The sequence below is a fragment of the Prionailurus viverrinus genome, chromosome C1 (assembly GCF_022837055.1).
Source record: "Prionailurus viverrinus isolate Anna chromosome C1, UM_Priviv_1.0, whole genome shotgun sequence".
NCBI lineage: Eukaryota > Metazoa > Chordata > Mammalia > Carnivora > Felidae > Prionailurus > Prionailurus viverrinus.
The window spans coordinates 120,880,003-120,905,434 of NC_062568.1; the positions used below are offsets into that span (position 1 = coordinate 120,880,003).

General features: G+C 39.4%; 1 protein-coding gene across 1 annotated transcript; it reads left to right on the forward strand.

Annotated features, from left to right (window-relative positions):
* The first annotated feature begins 88 nt into the window (after positions 1–88).
* On the forward strand, positions 89–24,606 carry PSMA5 (proteasome 20S subunit alpha 5). The gene is made up of 9 exons (XM_047870632.1): positions 89–246; positions 4,264–4,330; positions 11,147–11,273; positions 13,707–13,774; positions 14,683–14,790; positions 14,930–14,988; positions 15,869–15,971; positions 16,982–17,068; positions 24,359–24,606. Exons 1-9 carry the CDS (start codon positions 218–220, stop codon positions 24,434–24,436), a joined length of 726 nt encoding a protein of 241 aa, XP_047726588.1. The 5' UTR covers positions 89–217; the 3' UTR covers positions 24,437–24,606.
* Positions 24,607–25,432: the final 826 nt, after the last annotated feature.

A 25,432-nucleotide genomic window follows, 5' to 3' on the forward strand; every position in this document is an offset into this window, starting at 1 on the left:
CTGGCAGGGAGGCACTTTGGCCCAATCACCTTGGCGGGAACTACAACCAACCAATAGAAAGCAGGCACTGACGGGCGGGCTGAAGGGGTCGCCTGCGCACGCGCAGTTGGAAGCAGGGCCTCAATTTTGTGGTGGTGTGGGTGAGTTGGGTGCTGGTGGACTCGTGTTGGCCCTCAGAAACCCCACGTAGCTGCTGCCAGCTTTTCCTGCCCTCGCCATGTTCCTCACCCGGTCTGAGTACGACAGGTCTGTGCGTCGGGAGAAAGTGGGGTCGGGGTTGTGAGTGGGCAGGACTGGGGCCCATCCACGGCCTGGGTTCTGCCGTGTCATGGGGCGCCCCAGGAACCCGAGGCTGGCCCGGCCTGGGGATCTCTTGTCCTCCCCAGCCGCCTGCAGTGATTCCCCAAGCTAGACTCGCGCCAGGTGCTACCGCTGAGTCACTGCTGGGTCCCAACTCGGTGCGGAAGGGAGAAGCCCCGCTTTGTGCTTGGGGAAGAAGGCCGAGGGGCCGCGACTCCGACCTTTAACCCGGAGAAGTCCAGGGGTCAACCCCTCCTCCGTTCATCTTTCGTGCTGAGTATGACTGCCTTTTTAAAAAATGTGAACGTGTTGCCTGAAAAAAAAAAAAAAGCTATTAGAGATTCTTTAATGGCTCTCATAATTTCAGCTCCTCCTTCCTTCTAGGGAAACAACCTCGTTTTCCGTTTCTTAGTTGTGGAAGTAGAGTAACCTTTCCTTTGGTTGAAATGTAGGAGGGCATACTGGTATGTATAGTTTCTGCAAAAGTCTGAAAGTATTCTCAGCTATGCCCGGATGGAGTGTGGAGTCTGATTTTATAGGAACTGGAATTTAGAGTGGTTCTTAAGAGTTTCCTCATCACGCTGATTCCACTAGACCTAGACTTTTCGGACTTTTTGAGAAGCTTAAAGCAATTTAGTTTGTGTGTGTGTGTTAAGGCCAGATCTGTTTTTGAAATTAAGGTTGTGAGATTGTTGTATTCATTAAAAGAAAAAAATATTTTTCAGGGCTTGGAAATGCTGAGTAAAATTGTACATAGACAATTCTCTAGACATTGTTACTTTCAGTTTCTGTTTGGGTAGGTTAGATTTTCACATAGCTGCAAAGATGTTTTTGGGTTTTTTTGTTTGTTTGTTTAGCCAGGAAAGGCAGATGTTTTCTTTCTACTAGGTCTTTAGAAGCTGCATTTCTTGTCAAGTGTATGTTGATCCTGTCAAAAGTTTTATCACTTGGAACTCCCACTTTTTTTATGCTTTTACTGACTCGGAATATATATATGTGAAGTTTTAAAACTGACAGCTTTTCGTACTGTCCTGTAAAATGACTTGGTATTTATTTTCCAGAGCATTAAAAAAAAAATCCTCCTTGGGTGATAGAATTTTGAGTTAGGGGGTGTATGATAGACATTATTATCCTTATTAGAAAGTCTTTATTAAGGTTCTGTGATCATTTACTTAACATCTTCAATGAGTGCTATATGTTATTCATGTTTATATCCTCCCAAGAATGCCTAAAATACAGCCTTTTTAAATTCACTTAGCTAATAATATACTTGCATGCTTGCTGTGTACAAGACACTGTTCTAGTTACTGGCCATACAGCAGTGAACAAAATCAAGATTCTTGCTCTTAAATGGGAGTTTGCTTTTTAAAGAGCTATTTAAAAAATATAGTGCAAGTCAGAAGTGGTTTCATGTCATTAGAGAAATTCAAATCAAGTACTATAGAAAGTTTGTTGAGAGAGGTTGCATTCAATATTAGGGGGTCATTGAAAACTTTAAAAAGGAGCTGATATTTAAACTGAGTCTTGAGAAAGAGGAAGATTTTAATAAATATGGACTAAGTGTCAGTAGGTTGGAGGCAGAGAATATAGGATGAACAAAGGAGGGACAGTGGGGAAACAGTGCCTGTTTGGGAACATTCTTTTCTGTGTGGTACATTTGATACATGTATGGGAGCGGTGAACTATGGGGAAAACAGGATGGTGCTGGATATTGGATGGATTTTTTTTTGTAGTGAAGGAGTTTGGGTCACTATTTTTTTTCAAAAATTTTAAAGCATTTTTATTTATTTTTGAGACAGAGAGAGTTAGAGCATGAGCAGGGGAGGGGCACAGAGAGAGGGAGACAGAATCTGAAGCACGCTCCAGGCTCCAAGCTGTCAGCACAGAGCCCGACCCGGGGCTCAAACTCACAGACCGTGAGATCATGACCTGAGCTGAAGTCGGACACTCAACCCACTGAGCCACCCAGGCGCCCCTGGAGTTTGGGTCACTATTTAGGCAACCATGTGCTATTAATTTTTATTTGAAGAAGTTACATAATTGTGTTTTGCAGAGATTATTTGACAAGAGCAGAAGAAAGAGTGAGTCAATACCAGTTAGAAGGCTTACAATAGTTAGGTGAAAGGTAATGAGGTCGTTGAGAATGAAAGAAGAGTGTTGAGTTACCATGTGGGAGGAATTGATGTGACTTGGTATATGATTAATGTGGGAGAAGATGGGGAGAAATGAGTCAGATCATTCAGAACTTTCTAGCTTGGGGAACCGAGAGATTGCAGGTGTTTTAAAATAAAAATGAAATAGGAATGACAGGAGATGGAACTGATTTTGCAAGGATGGCTGGATTTAAAGAGATATTTCAGATTGGAAGATATTGAGTGTTCGGTGCTAATGGGATATCCAAGTGAAAATGCTCAGGATTCATTAAATTAATCAGGGAAGAGGTCAGACCGGTAATAGAGGTTTGAGAGTAGTTGGTGCTTGATGTAAATGAAATAACCCAAAGAAACAGTGAAGTTTGAGAAGACAGCCAAGAGCAGAGCCCATATAAGGATGTAGTAATTAATACTATACTAGGATGAAGTGCCTGAATTAAGGTGAAAATACTGTATTCACATGGTACTTTATCACAAAATTCTTTCATACTCTGTGCAATTCAATATTAATTATCTTGTGATAGATGTACGATAGGTTTTGTTTTTTGTTTTTCATTTGAGGGAATTAAAGCTACTAAGTGGCAGAACTAGAACTTAATTTCAGTCTTCTGTCCTCAGACTTTTCACTCAGTGATTTTTAAAAATTGTTCCTAGAGTTCTGAACTTTTTTAATGACCTCTGGGATATTACCTCTGGGGCCAGGAGGATTCTGGGATGGTGAGATTCTCCTTTCACTCCTGATTTAGCCCAGAGTAATAATTCCCAGAGGCAGTATAGTGGAACAATTCAAAGATAGGTCTCCGCAGTCACATTGCCTAAATCCTAACTTTGGGCATATTACTCAACCTCTTTGTCAACTTTCACATCTGTGAAATACTATCTGTCTTTAAATGTTACTTCATAGGATTATTTTGAGGATTAAGTGAATTAAATAATTTAAAGGTTTATAACAATGCCAGGTATATAGTAGATATGCAGTAAATGTCAACTTGTATTATTACCTGTTTTGTATTTCGGGGATACATATACTTTTTTTTTTTTTTTGAAGAAAGAGTTTTTGATAAAACAAATTTGAAAACACTGTGTTATATATCATGTTACATGTTATCAAATCCAAACTCTATAAGCCAAGGATCATAACTACTTTCATTCATTTGTTCAAGTATTTTTGAAATGTCCATTGTGTGCAGAAGACTTTTATAGCTAAGACCATGATTGATGCCTCTTCTCCATAGGGATTTCCAACAGAATGGAACAAGAAAAGGTGGGAAGGTGTTTTAGAAAGAAAAAGAAGTCTAGTGTGTAATTGGTGTAAATATGTATGGAATGAATAAACTAGCTTAGGCTTTAGGAACGAGCCAGATCTCAGTCTGTTAAGATAGCAATACTAATTCATACAAATAAATAGAGAAATGTACCTGTAACTGACTTTTACTGAAAAGTATGATATTGACATTAAATGCACGTAATGTGAAGGGGAGAAGGATAAAAGCATACTGGGAATTGCCACGTAGTTTTGGGGGCTTGAATTTACTGAGGGAATTCAGTTTGGTTCAGAGTTGAGGTAGAAAGCCCCTTGCTCTCATTTGATCAGTTTGAAGTCTCTGGGAGTAGCACAGAAGTGTTCCATACATAAGTTCCATTTTCTTGAAAAGCTGTTAATGTACAGAACAATAGCTACAGATTGTTTTGGGCAAAGGAGAATAATAACATGCATATCTTGTAGCTGTTTGAGCTAGATGTCAAGGAACTTGAGTTTTGTTTCTCTGCACTTTTTCTGACAATCTTTAATGCTTTTTTTTAATTATAGGGGTGTGAATACTTTTTCTCCTGAAGGAAGATTATTTCAAGTGGAATATGCCATTGAAGCTATCAAGGTATAGTATCAAGTAGCAAGTTTTTGAAATTTCATGGCAATCTACTGCATTGCTGGCAGAACATTTGGAGTAAATGTGTTTTAGCTATCTCTCCCTTTTTTTTTTTAATGTTTTTATTTTATTTTTGAGAGAGAGAGGGAGGTATAGAATCTGAAGCAGGCTCCAGGCTCTGAGCTGTTGGCAAAGAGCCCGACGTGGGGCTCCAACTCACAGAACCGTGAGATCATGACCTGAGCCAGAGTCGGACGCTTAACCAACTTAGCCACCGAGGCGCCCCATGTTTTAGCTATTTGTTTAGAAAATATTCTGTATCTCCCTTTACCCAACCACTAACTGTTTTAATATCAATTTCAATCCTATTCCTGAAGCCTTTTGAACAGATAAATGCTTCATAATTATGTAAGTATCTTTTTCTCAGTGGGGCTGAAGGGACATGTTTGTGTTCATAATCCTCTTGGCTATAAAGAGAGGGATATAGAGGTCTAGACTTAGCATCTGGAAGATACTTTGAAAAATTGTTTAACTCATCACCTGTATTCGTAAAATTGTGGATTTGTACTGGACACTTTCAGGACTGAATAAGAGATGTGTCCTGTAATGTAACAAAATCAAATAGTTCAAACCAGTATTTTTTATTTTATTTTTTTTTAACGTTTATTTATTATTGAGAGAGAGAGACAGAGCATGAGCAGGGGAGGGGCAGAGAGAGGGGGAGACACAGAATCTGAAGCAGGCTCCAGGCTCTGAGCTGTCAGCACAGAGCCTGACGCGGGGCTTGAACTCACAAACCACGAGATCATGACCTGAGCCAAAGTTGGTCACTCAACCAACTGAGCCACCCAGGTGCCCCAAACCAGTATTAACAAAATCAGTAAGTGAGCTATCTATACTTAAAGTTAGTTATCACATGGGATCTGCATTTGTTGAATTACGGATAATCTAAGTTCTGATTTAGGTTATCCAAGGAAGGTCCAGGCATCAGTATTTTTAAGGGCTCCTTCAGTGATTCTAATATCTAGCAAGGATTGAGAATCAGTGATCTAGATGAACCCATTACTCTGTGCTTCAGTCACCTCTACATCCCTAAATAACCTCTGTTTGTATAGTCCTAGTGATAGAATATTTTCTCACTAGATAGCTCATTCTGTTAGAAAACAATTCATAATGGTTTAGAAATTTATCCTTGTATTGAATCAAAAGTCTAGCTTCCTGGGGTGCTTGAGTGGCTCAGTTGGTATCAGCTCAGGTCATGATCTCATAGTTAGTTGGATCAAGCTCTGTGTCAGGCTCTGCACTGATAGCATGTAGCCTGATTGGGATTCTCTCTCTCCCTCTTTCTCTGCCTCTCCATTCTCTCTCTCTCTCTCTCTCTCTCTCTCTCTCTCTCTCTCAAAATAAATAAATAAACTGTAGGGGCGCCTGGGTGGCGCAGTCGGTTAAGCGTCCGACTTTAGCCAGGTCACGATCTCGCGGTCCGTGAGTTCGAGCTCCGCGTCAGGCTCTGGGCTGATGGCTCGGAGCCTGGAGCCTGTTTCCGATTCTGTGTCTCCCTCTCTCTCTGCCCCTCCCCCGTTCATGCTCTGTCTCTCTCTGTCCCAAAAAAATAAATAAACGTTGAAAAAAAAAAAAATTTTAAATAAATAAATAAATAAATAAACTGTAAAATAAATAAATCAAAGTCTAGCTTCTTTGAAGTTTCCTTAGTTGTCCCTAGTTTTGTCCTTGAACCACACAGGATGTTTAAACCTTTTCCAAAAACAGTTCTTCAAATAATTGAAGAGAGCTATTGTGTTTCTAAGTTACCTATTATAAAAAGAGTGTATTATAGAAAACTGTTGTATGAGAATCTAGAAAAGGGCAAAAGAGACTGTGATTAGTTGAAGACATAGAAGTAAAGGTGGATGCACTATGATAGATGGTGGGACAGAAAGTGGTGGGCCAGCTACAAGTGCCTGTTTCTGATCATCTTTGCCCTGTATTGAAACCATACGTTATTATGAATTGTGAAGACTATGACGATTTCAAGCTGTGGCATTTAAAGATAATAGTCCTATCCAAGCCAAGAATAATCAGTTTTGGGGGGGTTCTTCTTTAAGCTTCTTACTGCTAGTAATTTTCAGATTGCTTAAAGATAATTAGAGACCATGTGATGTCTACCTTAGGTTGGGCTAAGATAGAAATAGCCATGTGACCCTTTAATAGATGTGACTTAACCCATGTGAAAATTCAGGCTCTTTGGTATTTAAACAACCTGGTTGTCGCCTTGGCAACTTATGAGTTGTCAATGAGAAAGCAATTTGATAACCATAAGTACTCAGTAGCATGAAAGGAGCTGGAGAAACGACTAAGAATGGCAAGTATAAGTTGTCATTTGGAGGTATGGTATGGATGGCATGGGTGAAAGACAGCCAGCAGAAGTGGGGAAAAAATGCCTTTGGAGTAGGTTTTTTGGGGGAAGGAAGGATAATCTGTGGCAGTGTCAAAATTACCATATTAAACTGAGCATGTGGACATTGGTTACTATGAGTTATACTAAAGAAATTCTAGGTAGAGTCTTCAAATGTTCCCTCACTTTCCTCAGTCCCCACCAAGGGGTGGGTGGACTTTAGGCAGAATTGTAATACTGAAATATCTGGGGTAAATGTAAGTGTTCAAAAGAAAATTCCCTTGATTTTGGTACATTTTATTACTTAGTCTGTCTTGAAAATATTAATCTTTTTTTTGGAGTGGAAACTTAGGAAGTTATTTAAGTTGGAGGCCAAACTGAACAGGCTGTGAATTCTTATAATATGAAAATCCTTCATCCACAAAATAGTTATAGTACCCAGGGACTATTGACATTTTGGACTGGATAATTCTTTGTTGAGAGACCATCCTGTGCATGGTAGAGTGTTCAGCGGGATTAGATGCTAGTAGCACTCACACATCTAACTGTGACAACCAAAACTGTCTCTAGACTTTGTACTCCAGACACATGTCCCCTGGAGGATAAAATGGACCCTGGTTGAGAACAGGTCTGCCAGATAAAATTTAAAAGTAGATATAAAGGGGGTGTCTGGGTGGCTCTATTAAGTGTACAACTTTGGCTCAGGTCATGATCTCACGGCTTGTGAGTTCAAGCCCCACATCAGGCTCTGTGCTGACAGCTCAGAGCCTGGAGCCTGCTTCAGATTTTGTGTCTCCCTCTCTTCCCCTTCCCCACGCTCTCTCTCTCAAAAATAAATAAACATAAAAAAAAAAAAGTAGATATAAAGTCTGTCCTGCTCTGTTCAGTTGGAGATTTAAGAGCAATGTGCTATATGTAAAACAACTAGAGAACAACTAAGTGCCAAATTAAATTCTCTAGTAATATTTTCTGACTTTTACATTTTTATTCTTAAGGCATACCTGCATGTAGTTTTAGAATCAAAAGATAAAATAATTATATCAACCTTGTAACAAAAACAGCAATCCCTGAGGACTGACCCCTCTATCTTCAGCTTCCCAAAAGCAACACTTTAAGATCTTTTAGCTGATAATTTTCTTGGCATTTGCTTCCATATTTCTAGCACAGAAGCAGACAGCCAGCAGAAGTGGGGGAAAAAATTTTGTTTTTGTTTAGATATTATCCACAGACTTTACATTATAGAAGATGAAGATTTTTGCCCCCAATCACACACATGGACACACACACATGCTTTCCTCCTGGGGTGGAGGTACAGCAATTCACTCAATATATACTTTTGTGAGATCATTAGTCAACACTTATAGTCATATGACTATGTAAATAAATGTATTCACAGCTGAGCCATTTTTCCATTTCTGCACAATATTTTCCTGGAGTTAAGAGCTCTTCTTTTTTTAAAATTTGCTTAATTTAATGTATACATGTCATAAATAATCCCCAAAGTCTCTCTAGGTTATATGTATCTTCTCAAAATTTCCAGGCACATTAGGTATCCAGTAAAGATTCTTAAAAATATCTTTGAGCTTCTGACCTGTTCCAGTTCTGGACTAGTTCTCTGGGCATACTGCTTTTTCAATTTCTAAGCTCCTTTATTTTTTCATTTTTCTTATTAGTGTCCTATTTTTGTTTTATGGATGAAATATATTCTTTAAGGATTTTTTTTTAACTTTCAATTTTTTTTTTCTTGAATTGATTAGATTCTTTAGAGCTATGTTTTTTAAGCTACAGGTCTTGACCAATTAGTGAGCATTGAAATCAATTTAGTGGGTCAAGATAGCATTTCTTTTTGAGTGGAATAGAACAGTAGATATCAGAATGCCATGTTGATACTATTGGTGTTTCATTGTGTTTTTTTCCCACGTTGTTTCTATTTATTTGTGTATGTTAGTATGTTTTGATCCTGATATAAGATATATTTCTTAATGTCGATTTTGTCCAAAATGTTTGAAAACTGTTCTAGAGAAAACTGCCCCTTCTCATTTCATGCCTGAAGGGTGTTTCAGCTACTAGCTTCAGAAAGCTGAATGGAGAAAGAAGGCTGAAGTTCTTAACCTTCACCTACTCAGTCTTAATCCCCTGTTTTCACTCCGGTACTCCTGCCTTTGACTGTGCTTAGTGTCCCCCAATCCAAAGACCACTGTCTGTTTTACCCTTTCCAAAGTTTTCTATAGGAGTGGGGGTGGGAGCTGTCATCTAGCTTTATAGCCTAGGGAAGGGGATCTGGAAATCTGTTTCTTAGGTAACACTGAACTGATTTTGTGATTTTTAGCTCCTTTGTTTCTATTTCCAGAGGTCCCTTTCTTTTTTGGGATCCTATAATGTAAATCAGATTGTTTCTTGATTTTCTTTACTACTGGTTTAGGGTTCAGATTTCTCAGGTCTATTAAGTAAATTATCACTAACCTGTCTTCTTTCCTAGAAATTTTGTTGCTGTGTCTTTGCCCATTCTCTTTGTGCTAGTATATTTGTGCATCGTCCCCTACCCCCTGACCCTGCCATCCTTTAATTTTGTACTATTATGAGGCTAGGGGAAGGAGTAGAGCTAATGTGTGTGTTCAGTCTATACCTTTACCTAGAAGTATGAATGCCCATTTTTTACATAAAGTTCTTTAACAGTTCTCTCCTGTAGTTATGCATATATATTAAAAAAAAAAAAAGCTGGTATATACATTTAAAAACATTTGTAAATAAAGTCACAACTTTATGCATTTGAAAAATAATTCACTTATGTGTGAGACGTGATTATGCAGTCTGCAGTCATGTTAAGCATGTTATGCATAATGATTCATGAAATTCCTTGGACTCCTTTACAATAACAGGTTCCAGGAGTCTGATGCTTGCACTGGCAGGCATTGCTTTGTGGAACTAACTAAATAATAATGGCAATTCAGGGGCACCTGTGTGGCTCAGTCAGTTAAGCGTCCAACTCTTTTTTTTTTTTTTTTTTTTTTTAAATTTTTTTTTCAACGTTTATTTATTTTTGGGACAGAGAGAGACAGAGCATGAACGGGTAAGGGGCAGAGAGAGAGGGAGACACAGAATCAGAAACAGGCTCCAGGCTCTGAGCCATCAGCCCAGAGCCTGACGCGGGGCTCGAACTCACGGACCGCGAGATCGTGACCTGGCTGAAGTTGGACGCTTAACCGACTGCGCCACCTAGGCGCCCCTAAGCGTCCAACTCTTGATTTCAGCTCAGGTCATGATCTCATGGTTTGTGAGTTAAGGGATAAATAATATGGCATGAGAAAATGGGTTGGGCTATACCTGGTAGATTTTGTTGGAGAATAATGAGTAATAAAGTTTGAAATGAAAAGTGAGATTAGGTTTTGAGGCCTTTGGAAGCTTATTTGGATTTTATGTGACAGGCAATATAGGGAGATGTTAGTTCTTCAGAGAAGAAGTATAATTAAAATAGCATTTTATTAGATCAGTTAGGCTATAACATGAAATATACATTAAGAGAGAGATTAAGATGGGGAACCTAAGTAAGAGGATGTTGAAGTCTAGGCATTTAAGAAGAATGACTAATTTTGTTACTCATTTATTATGTGCCAGGCACCATTTTAAGCATTTTATGTATTAATATATTTACTTTCTTGATGTTTTATTACCCCCATCTTGCAGATAAAGAAACAGACATAGAGGGATCGGTGACTAGAATGGTGCCCTGGAGATGGGGAGATGAAATTAAGCTATATTGTAAACTGCTAGTGACCTCAAAAGATTAAGTTAATAATTATGTTTGTGGTGGTGTTTTTGTTTCTTCTTTTGTTTGTCTGTTTGTTTATTTATTTTGAGGGAGAGGGAGAGAAAAAATCCCAGGCAGGCTCCGTGCTGCCAGCACGGAGCCTGGCACAGGGCTCTATCTTACAAACTGTGAGATATGACCTGAGCCAAAATCAAGAGTTGGACGCTCAACCCACTGGGCCACCCAGGTACCTTTTTCCTTTTTTTAATGTACACTACTTTTCTGGAGGTCATGTAGATTTGAGAAATACTACCTTTGGGGACAGGTCAAGAGAACAGAGGTGAAAAGAAAAACATTCTAGTTTATTACTTTTTTGCCCGTTGATGTTTAGAACCTTAGAATCTACCCCTCTCCAAAATATTGGCATTAGAGTTGATCATTTTCCAGATGTTTTCGAGACTTCATTGAACTTTTCCCTTTAGGAGAACAAAATCTGTAAATCAAGTGTTCCTGCCATTGACAGGAATAACACATTACTTATTAGGGTGCTGTTTATACTCTCTGAATACTTGGTATGGCTAATTGAAGCTTCTGTCTTGTGGAGTATTCAGAGAGATTCCTGGTGAGTATGTGAGACTGTTCTTTGACCTGTACATGATAACTATAACACGTTTCTTTTTAGCTTGGTTCTACAGCCATTGGGATTCAGACATCAGAGGGTGTGTGCCTAGCTGTGGAGAAGAGAATTACCTCCCCACTAATGGAGCCTAGCAGCATTGAGAAAATTGTAGAGATTGATGCTCACATAGGTAAGGAGTAGGGGGAAGTTGTTTTATAGGATCTGGCTTGGATTAATTAGTCTTCTTTGGTGTTCCACAGGAGGTTCATTAGATGAACATCTTATCCCCTTATTAGCTACTGTTTTCCAGGCAGTAAGCCAGTGTGCATAATATAGGAGTGGGAAGCAATTGTAGGGCTCAGCCTACTTCCAGAAGTTCCTTTCTCCTTCAGATTTAGACTTGGCGAATGTGATGGTTGTCGAAATATGTAAAGGTGAATCATAGGCCAGCTCCCTATAATGGCTGGGTCTTCAATGTTGCATAATGTTAGCCCTAGTAGGAAGCCATCTGGAGCAGAGGATCATGTGGAAAACTAGAGTGTCCACTAGAAAGAGGAATTCTTAAAGGTCTTTAGAGTGACTAAGGTTCAGAGAGCATGAGAATAATAGATTTTGAGCAGATCAGTCTTCTTCCTCTGTTTTTAGATTTATCTTTTTACTCCCTGTCTTCCCCTATATCCCCCACACCCCAGCACTCTTTTTTGTTTTTGTTTTGTTTTGGTCTCTGTTATAATTTCCCTGCCTTAGCTTCTGGCATCATTGTAGCATTATAGGGTGAGTAGTTCTGCATTTTAGTTGACTGTTGAAATTTTCTTAACCATTTAGTCATCTAATTAGTGGAATATTGGTAAAATAATTAGTTGCCTGAAGGCCTCAGAACCAATGCCATGGTGACTCCAGGAGCTTGACAGTATCTTTCAGATGTAGAAGCTGAGATTTAGTCTTTTAAGATAAGAACATTTTGTCTACTTAATCCCAAGTTGTGTGTCTGGAGATAGATCAGTGTCACTTCATTCAGCAAATTGAGAACCTACCATGTGCCAGACCTATGCTAGTCACCAGGGATACAGAGAAAAATGAGACATAGTCCTTATGTTTCAGAAGCATACAGTCTGATAGTGGAGGTGGACATGTAAATAAGTAAATGCAGTTGAGTGACGTAGGTGTTAAGAGAGGCTGTAGTATGTGCTCAGTAGGGGTACAAAAGAGGAAATCATTAGTTTTGTCTGGAACCAGTGGTAGTGGGACTTTCAGAAAAAGATTCCATAAAGCGATGCTTGAGCTGAGTTGAATTCTAAAAGATGAGGAAATGGTCACTAAGTGAACAAGTGTGTGGGTATAGGAAAGGAGAGCACTCCGGTCAGAGGGAATAGAAATGAGCAAACCCTTAGTGGTGTAAAATAGGGAATACCCTAGCACAAGAAGTTTGGTATGACTGGCAGGTGGACTATAGCAAGAAATAAGTCTTGGGTCAGACAGTAGAAATCTTTTTACCATGCTAAAGAGCTTCAACTTGATGGGAAAGATTTTAAGCTTTGGGGTAATATCATCAGATTTTGAGAGAGAGAGAGTATGAGCAGGGGTGGGGCAGAGAGAGAGGGAGAAAGAGAGAATCTCAAGCAGGCTCTGCACTGTCAGCAAGGAGCCTGATGTGGGGCTTGACCCCACGAACCGTGAGATCATGACCTGAGCCTAAACCAAGAGTCAGATGCTTAACCAACTGAGCCACCCAGGTGCCCCCAGATTAGTCTTTTAGAAAGACAATTCTCATAACAAGGTTGCAGGTAGAGTGAAGGGGCCTGAGACTGGAGGTAGGGAGACCTGGAAAGAAATTTCCTTTAATCCAAATAGAAACAATGAGGGATTTAACCAAGGCAGTGGACAGAGAATGGACAATATAAGGATTAATGCTGGACAGGTTAACCAGATGGAGATTGATAGAATTTGGGATCTGATTGGTTGTGAGGGCCAAGGAGTCTAGAAGGAAGAAAGAACTTGATTTGAGTTGGTGGTATGTCCAAGTAGATATATTAAGGGAGTCATTGGCTTCATAGGTTTGAAATGTGGTAGTAAGGCTTAAGCTGGAAATACAGATTTCAAGTTATGGCATATAAAGTAACAGCTATAACGTTGGCATCTTGGACCATCAGGCAAACTTTCTTTCTAAACTAATTGGTTTGTATTTGGTCAGGGAGGTGAAAAAGCTTTTGATTTTATCCTGGGGCCTTCTATAGCTCATAGTGACATGGTTATTTTTTTCCTTATTTCTTCTGTTGGGATGTTAGTGTTCGCTTAGTTTGAAAGTGTATTGTGGTCTACGAGAATGCTAAAGGAATGCTTAAGGATGTAATATGTGAAAATTCATGCTTGTTTGGCTGTTCTTGCCTGTCTTCTATCTTAATACTGGACTTCTGAGTTATTGCAGATGGTTTTATTTATTTGTAGTATAATTATACTTGTGTTCAGTATAATCAAATAATTTCCCATCTAACCTCTTGGGTGTATTGCTATGGGATTGCGTATGGCCGCCATGGTTCCATTCCAGTGTTTCAGTATTTCTTGAGTGGATGAAAGAGTTCTGCTAGGATTTGGCCCCTGGGTCACTATTGCTTTTACATTGCAGGTTGTGCCATGAGTGGGCTAATTGCTGATGCTAAGACTTTAATTGATAAAGCCAGAGTGGAGACACAGGTAAAATTAGCATCATCTCTCCTTTTTACCTTGATGCTTGAGTTCCTTGTTTAATGATGTAGCTGCCTGGGCTGTATTGCAGGTTATCTGTGTTAATATCAGATGTAGCTCTTAGGAGTGATTTTGGATAGACCACCTAGTTAATAACTTGTTGAGGCTTGGAGTCTAGCCATCCAACCATTGCAGCTTTAAGGAAGCCCTGGTAAATAGTGCTGACAGTCTCTTGCTTCTTTTTGATTTGCCTTAAATAAAGCAAGCATTGCACTACATTCTGTTCCCTAATTAACTGTGGGAGCACCATAGCAGGAAGTGGACATAGCTAAAGGACATTCTACCCCAACTGCCTTTGGTGCTGGGCTTGCAAGTAACAGCTCTCCTATGGTGAGTAATGTTATGTACCAGGTCAAGAATGCTGATTTTGTTTTTTTCTTTAATTGAGTACCTGCTGCTTCGAGAAAAGACCAGTAAGAAAAAAATTCCTGATTGATAAAACTTTTTGCACTTATTTTCAACTTTGCTGTCAGTACTTATGTAAGAGTAAGTCATTTAATTTAAACACCAACACAATGATAAGGTAGGCTCTTTGAGGGAAAGTGGCACTTAGCTGTTAGCATTCACTTTGTGAAAAGACTAAGCTTAGTGCTGTGAAGGGCTAACTCTGTTTTTCAAGGGAATAATCCTCTAGTCCGTCATTAATGCTTAGGGTACTTTGATCACAGTTTCTTTCTAGAGCTATTTCTCTTCCTCTCGTGTAGGCCCAAGCATTCAAGTTCAGTGTTAAGAAAAACACACTGGAGCTGAGCCTTCGGTTTGCAACCATAGTCCACAGGGATGTATGTAGTGAGATGGTGGACTGCTTTAATGCTTTTCTTATTTAAAAGTTAGACCACATTTTGCTCTTTTTCTAGAACCATTGGTTCACCTACAATGAGACAATGACCGTGGAGAGTGTGACTCAGGCTGTGTCCAATCTAGCTCTGCAGTTTGGAGAAGAAGATGCAGATCCAGGTGCCATGGTGAGTGTGGTGTTTGTGGCAAGTTTCCTTCTAAGGGACTTAGGACATTTGTCCTCTGAACATACCTTTCCCAGCCCCTCTTACCTCCTGCTTCAGTAGCCATTTGTTTATCTTAATACCTCTTGTTTTTTGGTTCTAGTCTCGTCCCTTTGGAGTAGCACTGTTATTTGGAGGAGTTGATGAGAAAGGACCCCAGCTGTAAGAATTTGCCATTTTTTCCTGTTTCTTTTTTTGTAGAATTATTTTAATTTGGGATGGGACTGGTTGTCTAAACTAAGAGGATTATTGTAGAATTATAAAAAATGAAGGGCTTCTAACTCTAAAGTTCAGTGATTCTGCTGTTTATACAAAGACAAACATTCTGTGAAGAACTTCCCTGTTGGAACCACTGCTGATTCTGGAAAGAATTAAAAGCAACTTTGTTACTATAGTCAGGGTGTGTTTTAGAGCTTTGCTTTAGAATGCTGATTTGTTCCTTTTCCTCAAATATTATTTAGATAGGCGTACACAAGTGCCATATTTATATCTTCTATACTTTTAAATCTCTGAGGAATGAATTAATTTTCTTAAACACTTTTTAAAAGATCTGGTTTCAGGTGCCTGGGTAGCTCAGTTGGTTGAGCATCCAACTCTTGATTTTAGCCCAGGTCATGGTCCAGTGTCCTGGGATTAAGTCCTGCATTGGGCTCCATGCTTAGCATGGAGCCTGCTTGGGATATTCTCACCTCTCTCTCTGCCCCTCCCTGGCTCGTGCATACTTGCTATCTTAAAATAAATAAACTTTAAAAATAAAATAAAAGATCTGGTTTCTATAGCTGCATGTGACTTTGCATGTGAATTTTGATCTCGGGGTTGTGAGTTGAGCCCCACATTGGGTATAGACATTACTTAAATAAACTTAAAAAAAAAAAAATCTGGTTTCTCTAGGCATACAACATCTTTTGGACCTGTACCTCAGTATTTCAGTGGAGTTTCCACTGCAGGGCCAAGCATTTATATTCTTTAGTGAGATACTTGTTACATAAAATGCCACCACTCTTAAGCATTTGTAACCCCCTTCTTTTGGGGGGTTTTGCAGGTTTCATATGGACCCATCTGGGACCTTTGTACAGTGTGATGCTCGAGCAATTGGCTCTGCTTCAGAGGGTGCCCAGAGCTCCTTGCAAGAAGTTTACCACAAGGTAATTGAGTACTCTCACAACTTTTATTATTATTTTATAAATCAAGGTATAATTTACATAAAATGGGAAGACCTTAAGTGTTCAGTTGTAGGAGTTCTAGGAGTATACACCCTCGTGACCACCACCTAAAACAAGATGGAGAACACTTCTATCACTCCCTGAAATGCTTATTTCCTCTCCATTCACTCTCTTCCTCCCTTTCAACCATGTTTACCACTGTAGATTAGTTTTGTCTGTTCTTGTCCTTTCTATAAATGCAGTCATACAGTTTATATTTTGCATTTGCCTTTTTTGTTCAATAATGCTGTTTTTAGGATCCATTCGTATTTTTGCACATATCAGTAGTTAATGCTGAGTGCTGTACCATGGTATAGATGACCTCAGTTTGTTTACCCTTTATCTTGAAAGCTTTACTTAACAGATATATTTCCTAGTCTGGCTCTAGAAGCAAGTAGACATTTGGCATTTTTTATCTTGTAGGATGGGAAGACTTGGCTTTGGGTAACTTGTTGTGGTTGAAGGCTATCTTACTTACTGGTTCACACAGAGATGTCTACTCCCCTCTACACCTGATAGTATTGATTTTATGTGTGGAAGAAATTGGGTTCATGGGTTCAAAACACGGTACTACAAGAGCAGGTTTACTAAACCAGTGGGCTACCTTTTTAGATCATTTGGGAGTTGTGAATCATAGGATATTCCCAATATTATCTTGTTTCTGTATTAAAAGAGGATAACTAGAGAAGTGTAGCCCTTTCCACTTCTTCAAAGATCACTTAATATGAAAGTTGGTGACTTTGATCTGGTTCAGAATAAGACTTGAAACTTTGAATAAATGTATTCTACTTATTTACTGTTTACTTGAATTCTAGAAATACCTGGTAATGCACCGTACTTACTAAGCTGCTTGATTTAGTAATATTTGCTACATCATTCAGGGAGATAGGGGAAATCTTTGAAGGAAGGAAGAATTACATAATGGCTACTCTTCTTACCCTTTTTGTTTCAAGTCTATGACACTGAAAGAAGCCATCAAGTCTTCACTCATCATCCTCAAACAAGTAATGGAGGAGAAGCTGAATGCAACTAATATAGAGGTATTTTTCTCTTGTGGTGTTTTTTATTCAGATATCATAGCTCCCATATCTCCCATGGAGATAATCACATTTTGTATGCTCAGCCCTTAAGAAGTTATTGCTATCCTTTGAAGCTCCAATACTTCTATAATAGTAATAAGAATGGACTGTCCCCAAAACATGTTAACTTATCCTAGGACATTAGGAAAGTTGCCTGGAAGAGGTGATGCTGGAGAAAGGAAGAGAAGGGTACTCCAAGAAGAGGGAACAGCCATGTGCAAAGGCTCAAAGATATAAAATAACATTGTATGTAAAGGAGAATTTGAGGGTTTTCTGGATGCTGGGGTGCAAGATATATGTAAGGTAGTGAGTGAGGTGGCAAGAGATGATACCAGAGAGTTGTGGACCAGATTCTGACTGCCCTTATTTAGGATGCTAAGAGTAGATGGGAGAAAAGGAGATAATGGTGAGTAAAAAGATAGAGTAGGTTTGCAGGTGAATTGAGAGAGAGGTCCTGTATTTCCCTGGTGAATGTTAGATCATCTGCTGAGAGTGGGTGAATTCAACAGTAGAGTTAAGGCAAGTGGGAACTATTTGGAAGAATCCTTATGGACAGGGAAAAAGGAAGGCTGGGATAAGCAAAAGGACTGCTGGGCTACGTTAAAATACTAATGGAAAAAAAAAAACTAGCGGAGGCTCGATTTACCAGATTGTTATCACAAGTTAGGATGGAGGGGTGGCACCTGGGTGGTTCAGTCAGTTGAGGGTATGACTTCAGCTCAGGTCATGATCTCACAGTTTGTGGGTTCGGGCTCCGTGTTGGGCTCTGTGCTGACAGCTCAGAGCCTGGAACCTGCTTCAGATTCTGTGTCTCCGTTTCTCTGCCCTTCCCCCCCCCCCCCCCCCCCCACTCATGATCTGTCTCTATCTCTCAAAAAAAATAAATAAACATTTAAAACAAGGGGGAAAAGCTGGAAAAAAAAAAGGGTACAGGGTGCCTGGGTGGCTCAGTCGGTGGAGCATCTGGCTCTTGGTTTCAGCTCAGGTCACAATCCCAGGGTCGTGGGATCGAGCCCTGTGTCAGGTTCTGTGCTGAGTGTGGAGCCTGCTTAAGATTCTCTCTGTTCCTCTCCCTGCTTGCTCGCTCTCTGTCTCTCTCTGTCTCTCTCTCAAGTAAAAGAAGGGGGAAAAAAGGTCAAGATAGTGGTCATAATATTATATTTCAATTAAAAAATTTTTTAAAGGCAACTGTGTCTGTAATCACAAATCAGTAATTAAACCAATCAGCGCTTACCAGAATTATGTCAGCTGTACTCAGTGTGCATTGAGAAAATGTATGTTTAGGTTAATCCCTGGTGAAGGATGGCTGGTTAAGGGCTGACAAATGTCTTGCCATTAGAGCCAGCTAGCTTCCACAGGCTGCAGTGAAAGGGGCAAACTTGAATGCCAAAACAAGGGGCTGGCCTAAAGTTGGGAAAGCGTGGGTGGAATTGGAGAGAGGAGGTGGGGGGACAGAGGGGTTACTTCTTGAGCAGTAACAGGGAGAAGAGGAGTTTGGAATAGAAATGGAAAAACTTACTACATAAATACTATTTTTACACTTTCTTAGTAACAGTGATACTCTCGGTCTGACCCTTAGGAGGGAGTTTGTCAGTTCCTTTCTGGTACTTTGGGGGTGTTTGGTACTGAATGAGATAGGGTCTTGCCATTTCTTTTCTTCTTCTTCTTCTTTTTTTTTTTTTTTTAATGTTTATTTATTTATTTTGAGAGCAAGTGGATGAGGGACAGAGAAAGAGGGAGAGAGAGAATCTCAAGCAGGCTCTTTGCTGTCGATGCAGAGCCTGATACAGGGCTCTATCTCACAAATCATGAGATCACGACTTGAGCCGAGATCAAGAGTCGGACATTCTACCATCTGAGCCACCCAGGCACCGCGGGTCTTGGCATTTCTGCCAAAACTACCCCCTTCTTCCTACCTCAGAGTAATTCAGAGATAGCTCTGCTGATTTCACAATGCAGGTTCTGAGGTCTGCTTGGTTCAGTTGAAACTGCATAGATTTTTAGCTCATTCAGTTTCAGTGTTGCTTTGAAAAGAGCATCAGATGTGTCTCAGTCATGCTCTCTCATTGTTTTTTTAATGTTTATTTTTGAGAGACAGCGTGAGTGGGGGAGGGACACAGAGAGGGAGAAAGAATCCCAAGCAGGCTCCATCTGTGCTGTCAGCACAGAGCCCAATGTGGGGCTAGAATGCACGAACTGTGAGATCATGACCTGAGCTGAAGTCAGATGCTTGACCAACTGAGCCACCCAGGAGCCCCCATGCTCTATCGTTAACTATATTACTCCCTGACTTAGTTATTTTTGCATTAAAAAAGGTCACTTTCACTTGTCTAAGACAGTTTACTCCACCAGTACTCTGATAGTTTCCAAATCTGACTGTCCATTAGTCTTTGGAAATGAAGTCCAGAAATCTGTACTTTTGAAATCTCCTTGGGTGATTTTGATGGTCAATCTGAGAAAGTCAGGCATTTGGGGGCCCCTGCTCTACCAGTTGTCCCTTGGATCACCAGCCTGTCCTTCTCTACAAAAAAGGAAAATTTCCAAGCTGCATCTTTTTTTAGAAAAACAAAACAAATCACACCTTTGTTAACTCCTCCTTCCACCTAGTATCCTGTCTTTAAAAAAAATCCACTTTGTTGAGATATAGTGTACATACTGTAAAATGTACCTATTTTAAGTATACAGTTCAGTGAATTTTGACAAATGTATAATCTGCTACCACAATTAAGGTATAGAACATTTCTACCATCCCAAAAAGTCTCCTCATGCCCCTTTTTAGTTCGTTCCTTCCCACTGATCTGCTTTTTGTCGTTATAGATTTGTCTTTCATGTTCTAGAATTTCATATAAATGGGTCACACAGTATGTGCTCTTTTGTGTCTAACTTCTTTCACTCAGCATACTGATTTTTGAAATTCATCTCGTGTGTATCAGTCTGTTACATGTTATTGCTGGGCGCTATTCCATTCATCCTTTTTTGTAATCTTTATTACTAGGTCTTTTCCCAAGAGAACCTATATCCATTGTCCTCACTGCTTCTCCCCTCATTTATTCCTCAATTGCTACCATTTGTTAGTGTCTTAATATTTCCCTGGGACTTTCCTTATTTTGCTAAGTTAACTCCAGTTTGTCAGATTTCGTGGTCACTTTTTAAACCTATTATCTGACTTTTCTGAAGCAGACTCCTCAAATTTTTGACAATTCTATAAATTTTTTTTTAATGTTTTTGTTTTGAGACAGAGAGAGACAGCATGAGCAGGGGAGGGGCAGAGAGGGAGGGAGACACAGAATCCGAGGCAGGCTCCAGGCTCTGAGCTGTTGGCACAGATCCCGACGCGGAGCTTGAACTCACGGACCGTGAGATCATGACCTGAGCTGAAGTCAGACGCTCAACCGACTGAGCCACCCAAGTGCCCCAAATTTTTGACAATTCTAAAACGAAACATTATCTTTCCTGAAAACCATTTCATCTTCCTGCCCTTCTAATCCTAGTTGATGATGCTACCGGTATGTATACCTGTCATTCACAGTAGAAACCTAGAAGACTTCGGCTTCCCTTTTTTTCCCCTTCACTGAATTGTTCCCTTCACTGTCTTTGCCCCCTTGTAAATAATTGTCATATCAGTGCCTCCTCTCCATCCCTACTTCCAGTGCCTTCTTTTGTTCAGGCACTCAATTTTCTCCTGCATTGTATCCTTTCAGAGGTTTCCTAACTAGTCTTCCTGCCTCTAGCCTTGCCATCTTTCATTTCATTCCATTTCCTTCATTGTGCTTACTGAGGTTGATTTTCTAAATTACATATCTAGTCTTGATTGTTCTCCACTTGAAAACATCTTTTCTGGGGGCACCTGGGTGGTTCAGTCGGTTAAGCATCCAACTTCAGCTCAGGTCATGGTCTTGTGGTCCTTCAGTTCGAGCCCGATGTTGGGCTCTGTGCTGATAGTTCAGAGCTGGAAGGCTGCTTCAGATTCTGTGTTTCTGTCTCTCTCTCTCTGCCCTTCTCCCCACTCTCATGCTCTGTCTCTCTCAAAAAATAAACATTAAAAAAATTGAAAAAGAAATCTTTTCTGACTCCCATCTATAAGATAAATCCCAAACTTCTTTCATGGTATGATAATTTACTGTTCTTAAGTCATATGTTTAATCTGTTAGGCACCTTGCTAAGCATTTTGCATGCAATTGTTTCTTTTAATCCTCACAGTACCTCTCTCAGACTGGTATTCCTATTTCCATTTTACAAAAGAGGAAACTGAAGCTTTGAGAGGGTAGGACCTTGCTCAAAATAACAGTGGTAAATGATGGAGTCAAAATTTGAACCCAGCTGTGATTGGGGTCCAGTACTTTTTCTTTTTTTTAATTTATTAATTTATTTTTGAGAGAGAGAGAACACAAGTGAGGGAGGGGCAGAGAGAGAGAGAGACAGAATCTGAAGCAGGCTATAGGCTCTGAGCTGCCAGTGCAGAGGCCCGCTCAGGGCTCAAACCCATGAATCGTGAACATGGGGTCTCTCTTTATTGAGAGAACATTTTTTTTAAGTCTGTTCCCAGATCAGATCTTCAGGTGTTTTAAAATGTTAGTAGTCTTTTTGTGTTTTTCCTGTAGGTGAAGCGGCAAATAATAAACATCATATAATTGGATTATGCTAATTCTGACCTGACTTGAGCTGAAGTCAAATGCTTAACTGACTGAGCCACCCAGGCGCTCCTGTGCCCTGTACTTCTTTTTTTTTCTTAATTTTTAAAATGTTTACTTGTTTTCAAGAGAGCGGAGGAGGGATAGAGGTGGGGGTGGACAGAGAATCTGAAGCAGGCTCTGTGCTGATAGCAGAGAGCCTGATGCGGGGCTCAAACCCACGAGCTGTGAGATCACGACCTGAACTGAAGTCAGACGCTTAACCGACTGAGCTACTCAGGTGCCTCCTGGAGTCCTGTACTTTTAGCCACTATAGTATACTGTCTTTCCTACTTCGCCTCCCGTTTTATCTCCTCCCATATGCAGTCTCTGCTCTAGCCATTCAGAATTACTTCATTTTGCAAATATATCCTCTTGTTGCATGCTTTAAACATGTGCACATTCCATCTGCTCTTCTGGTTCTCCACTGTGTGACCCATTTTTGAGTTGTGACACAACTCAAAAGTTGCTTCTCTTTGAAACCTTTCTTGACTCCCCCTAGATCACTCCTTTGTGCCTCTACATATGCTCAGCTCCCTTATAACACCTGGCATTAAAAGCATTTGGTGTCCAGCACCCTTAGTAAATAAAAGAGATTTTCTTTATCTTTGGATCCCTAATGCCTAGTACAATTATAACTAGTACATAAGTGCTTAATAATTAATTATTAATTGAATTAATGAAAGAAAATGTTTCACCTGTCTCACAGAGCTTTTTGAAAGAATAAGATAAATAGAAGAGTATCTTTCATATTCCCTATGTAAATAAGTTTATCATGATGCAAATGCAAGGGGTTATTTTTACTCATCTAGTGATGAGTGAATACCTTCCTAAAGGCAGTATTTGGGTCTAGTCTTATTAGCACCAATTTACAGCCAGATTCGATCAGACTTTTCTATTCAGAGCTTTCCCGGTTTCTGTTTTTAGCCCCTGAAATGGTTTGGGAAGACTAGTCTATGAGCTGTGAGCAACTTGACAAAAAAATTCTGTAGGCCCTCACTCTTCTCTGCTTTATTGACCTTGTGTCTCTGTCCTCACGTCCTTGAAAGATGTAGTAATAACATTATTTTAATTTCCTTGGAATAGAGCCCATGGTCTATATGGACATGAATGATAATGTTTAACATGTATTTTATAAATACGTGTTCTGACATTTTGTGTAATTGGATAGATCTTTTGTTGGGAGAATCTAGTGGAGACTGCAAGCTTTGTTGAGAGAACATTTTTTTTTTTAAGTCTGTTCCCAGATCAGATCTTCAGGTGTTTTAAAATGTTAGTAGTCTTTTTGTGTTTTTCCTGTAGGTGAAGCGGCAAATAATAAACATCATGTAATTGGATTATGCTATTTATGGAAGTTTCAGATTATGTTAAATATCAGTAATGAATATTACCAAAAATACCCTAGTATGTTTAACTGTAAAGTCTAAAGAAAAAGGCAATAGGAGGAAATTTAAAACCAACACAACCGCTTTTTAGGCAAATGTCAAATGGCACCTATTGCTCAGTATTGGCCCCCAAAACATGGGACTATGTTATCAGCAGAGGTGATAGAAAACTTGGTAGTTTTAGTTAAATTTGAAACTGTCTTCTGACCCTCGTATTTTATTGTTTAAATAGATTCTATCTGGACTGCTATTTATAACTAATATTTGTCAGTCTCAACTGATTTCCTGTGTTGGTGCTAATGGAATCCTTTTATTTTCATGGCTAGTCCTTTTAAAAAACAAAACAGGGGCACCTGGGTGGCTCAGTAGGTTGAGCATCCGACTTTTGATCTCGGCTCAGGTCATGATCTCATGGTTCATGAGATCGAGCCTGATGTCTGGCTCTGTACCTCTCTCTCTCTCTCTCTCTCTCTCTCTCTCTCTCTATATATATATATATATATATATATCTCTGCCCCTCTTCTACTTGTGAGCATACACATGTGCACATGTGCTCTCTCTCTCTTCTCTTTGTCTCTCAAAATAATGAACTTAAAACAGACTTTGTTGTTAAGTTGCATTATGAAAAATTTTAAAGAAAATAACATACCTAATAATAATCGGTAATTATTTGGTGCTTATTATAATGTTCTAGGCAGTGTTGTAAGCACTTTACACAGATTAACACATCTTCACAACTTCTGTATGAATTAGGTGCTATTGTTATCCCCATTTTACCGATAAAAATTAAAACACAGGGTGGCCAGGAAGCAAAGGTCACACAAGCTTCACTTCCAAGTGTGTAAACACACTTTTCATATATTTCTAAGGAAAAAGTACTGACCCCAAGTAATTTGCTGCTGCTTTTCTGATCCTTGTTGAAGTAGTGTCAAGAAATGACAATGACACCAGGCATTTGGTTAACTGCTATGTGGTCTGTTAACCTCAAAATAGAAAACTTGGTCAATAAGAATTTTTATTTGGGAGTCAGAGAGCTATTTTAGGAACCTATGGCTGGAAAGGATATCCCTTGGATAGCAGATCCCTTAGTTCCTAATGAACAGCTGCATCACTAACACAGCTTCTCCTGACCATGCTAGTGCTATCAGCAGGGTAATCGAGCCCAGCTCATTAACCCTTCTCTGCTTTCTTTCCAGTTAGCCACGGTGCAGCCCGGCCAGAATTTCCACATGTTCACAAAGGAAGAACTTGAAGAGGTTATCAAGGACATTTAAAGAAGCATGATCCTCAGAACTTCTCTGGGACAATTTCAGTTCTCTTAAATGCTTTTAACTTTTATTTCCAGCTCCTGTTCCTTGGAAAATCTCCAGTGTATGTGCATTTTTTTTATGATGTCTGTACATAAAGACAGTTCTGAAATAAAGAAAAATTTAAAATTTGTTAATAGAGTATTCTCTTCTAATGCAGTCTTTTGTTCGAAATGCTCATCTTAGGGGACAAAAAGGATAGTGGTACTAATATCCCTATCCTATCAGAGTATCTATTCTAAATTGTTTTAGTGTCTGTCTACAACAGAATCAACTATCTCATGAATCCCTTGATGTTGGCAAATGAACTTAAGCTTGTCCAACTCTTTGCAATGGTTTAAAGATCTTAATACCATTGCGAATCCATTTCAGTGCCATAGTTTCACCTGATGAAATAGGTATTTTTGCTGCTATTTCTTATATGAAGGAGATGTTAACAACATGTTTTGAGGGTTGTAGTTCATTAAGCCAACTACAATGTTGTCTCAGTTCTTGTGTGTTGATAGATAATTTGGAAAGAGATTTTCACTTTATGAAGATAAGAAGAACTATAAGAGCTGCCATCTTATGACTCATTGAAATTATTTAAGGAATCTTTTGGAGCCCCCAAAATGGCCATATGAAATGGATATCATTATCATACAGATAAAGAATTTAAGGCTGTGTGTCCGTGGACACAGAAAATTAAGCTGTTGCGATTTGAACTCAGATTTTCTGGTTTCAAATCATCAACTCTTGATTTTACAATGCCAGGTCCCTTGAAGCCTACACACCTTCTAAGTAATAGGGAAATCTCATTGAGATTTGAAATGTACTTGCACTATCTACAACATGACTGGCTAATCCATATGTGGATAATGCAGAATTGACTGTGTATTATCTTCATTAACATTTGTAGGCAGTTGTCCATGATGTCAAAATAAGTTATGATTATTTGAGTAGGTTGAATTCATACTAAATTTC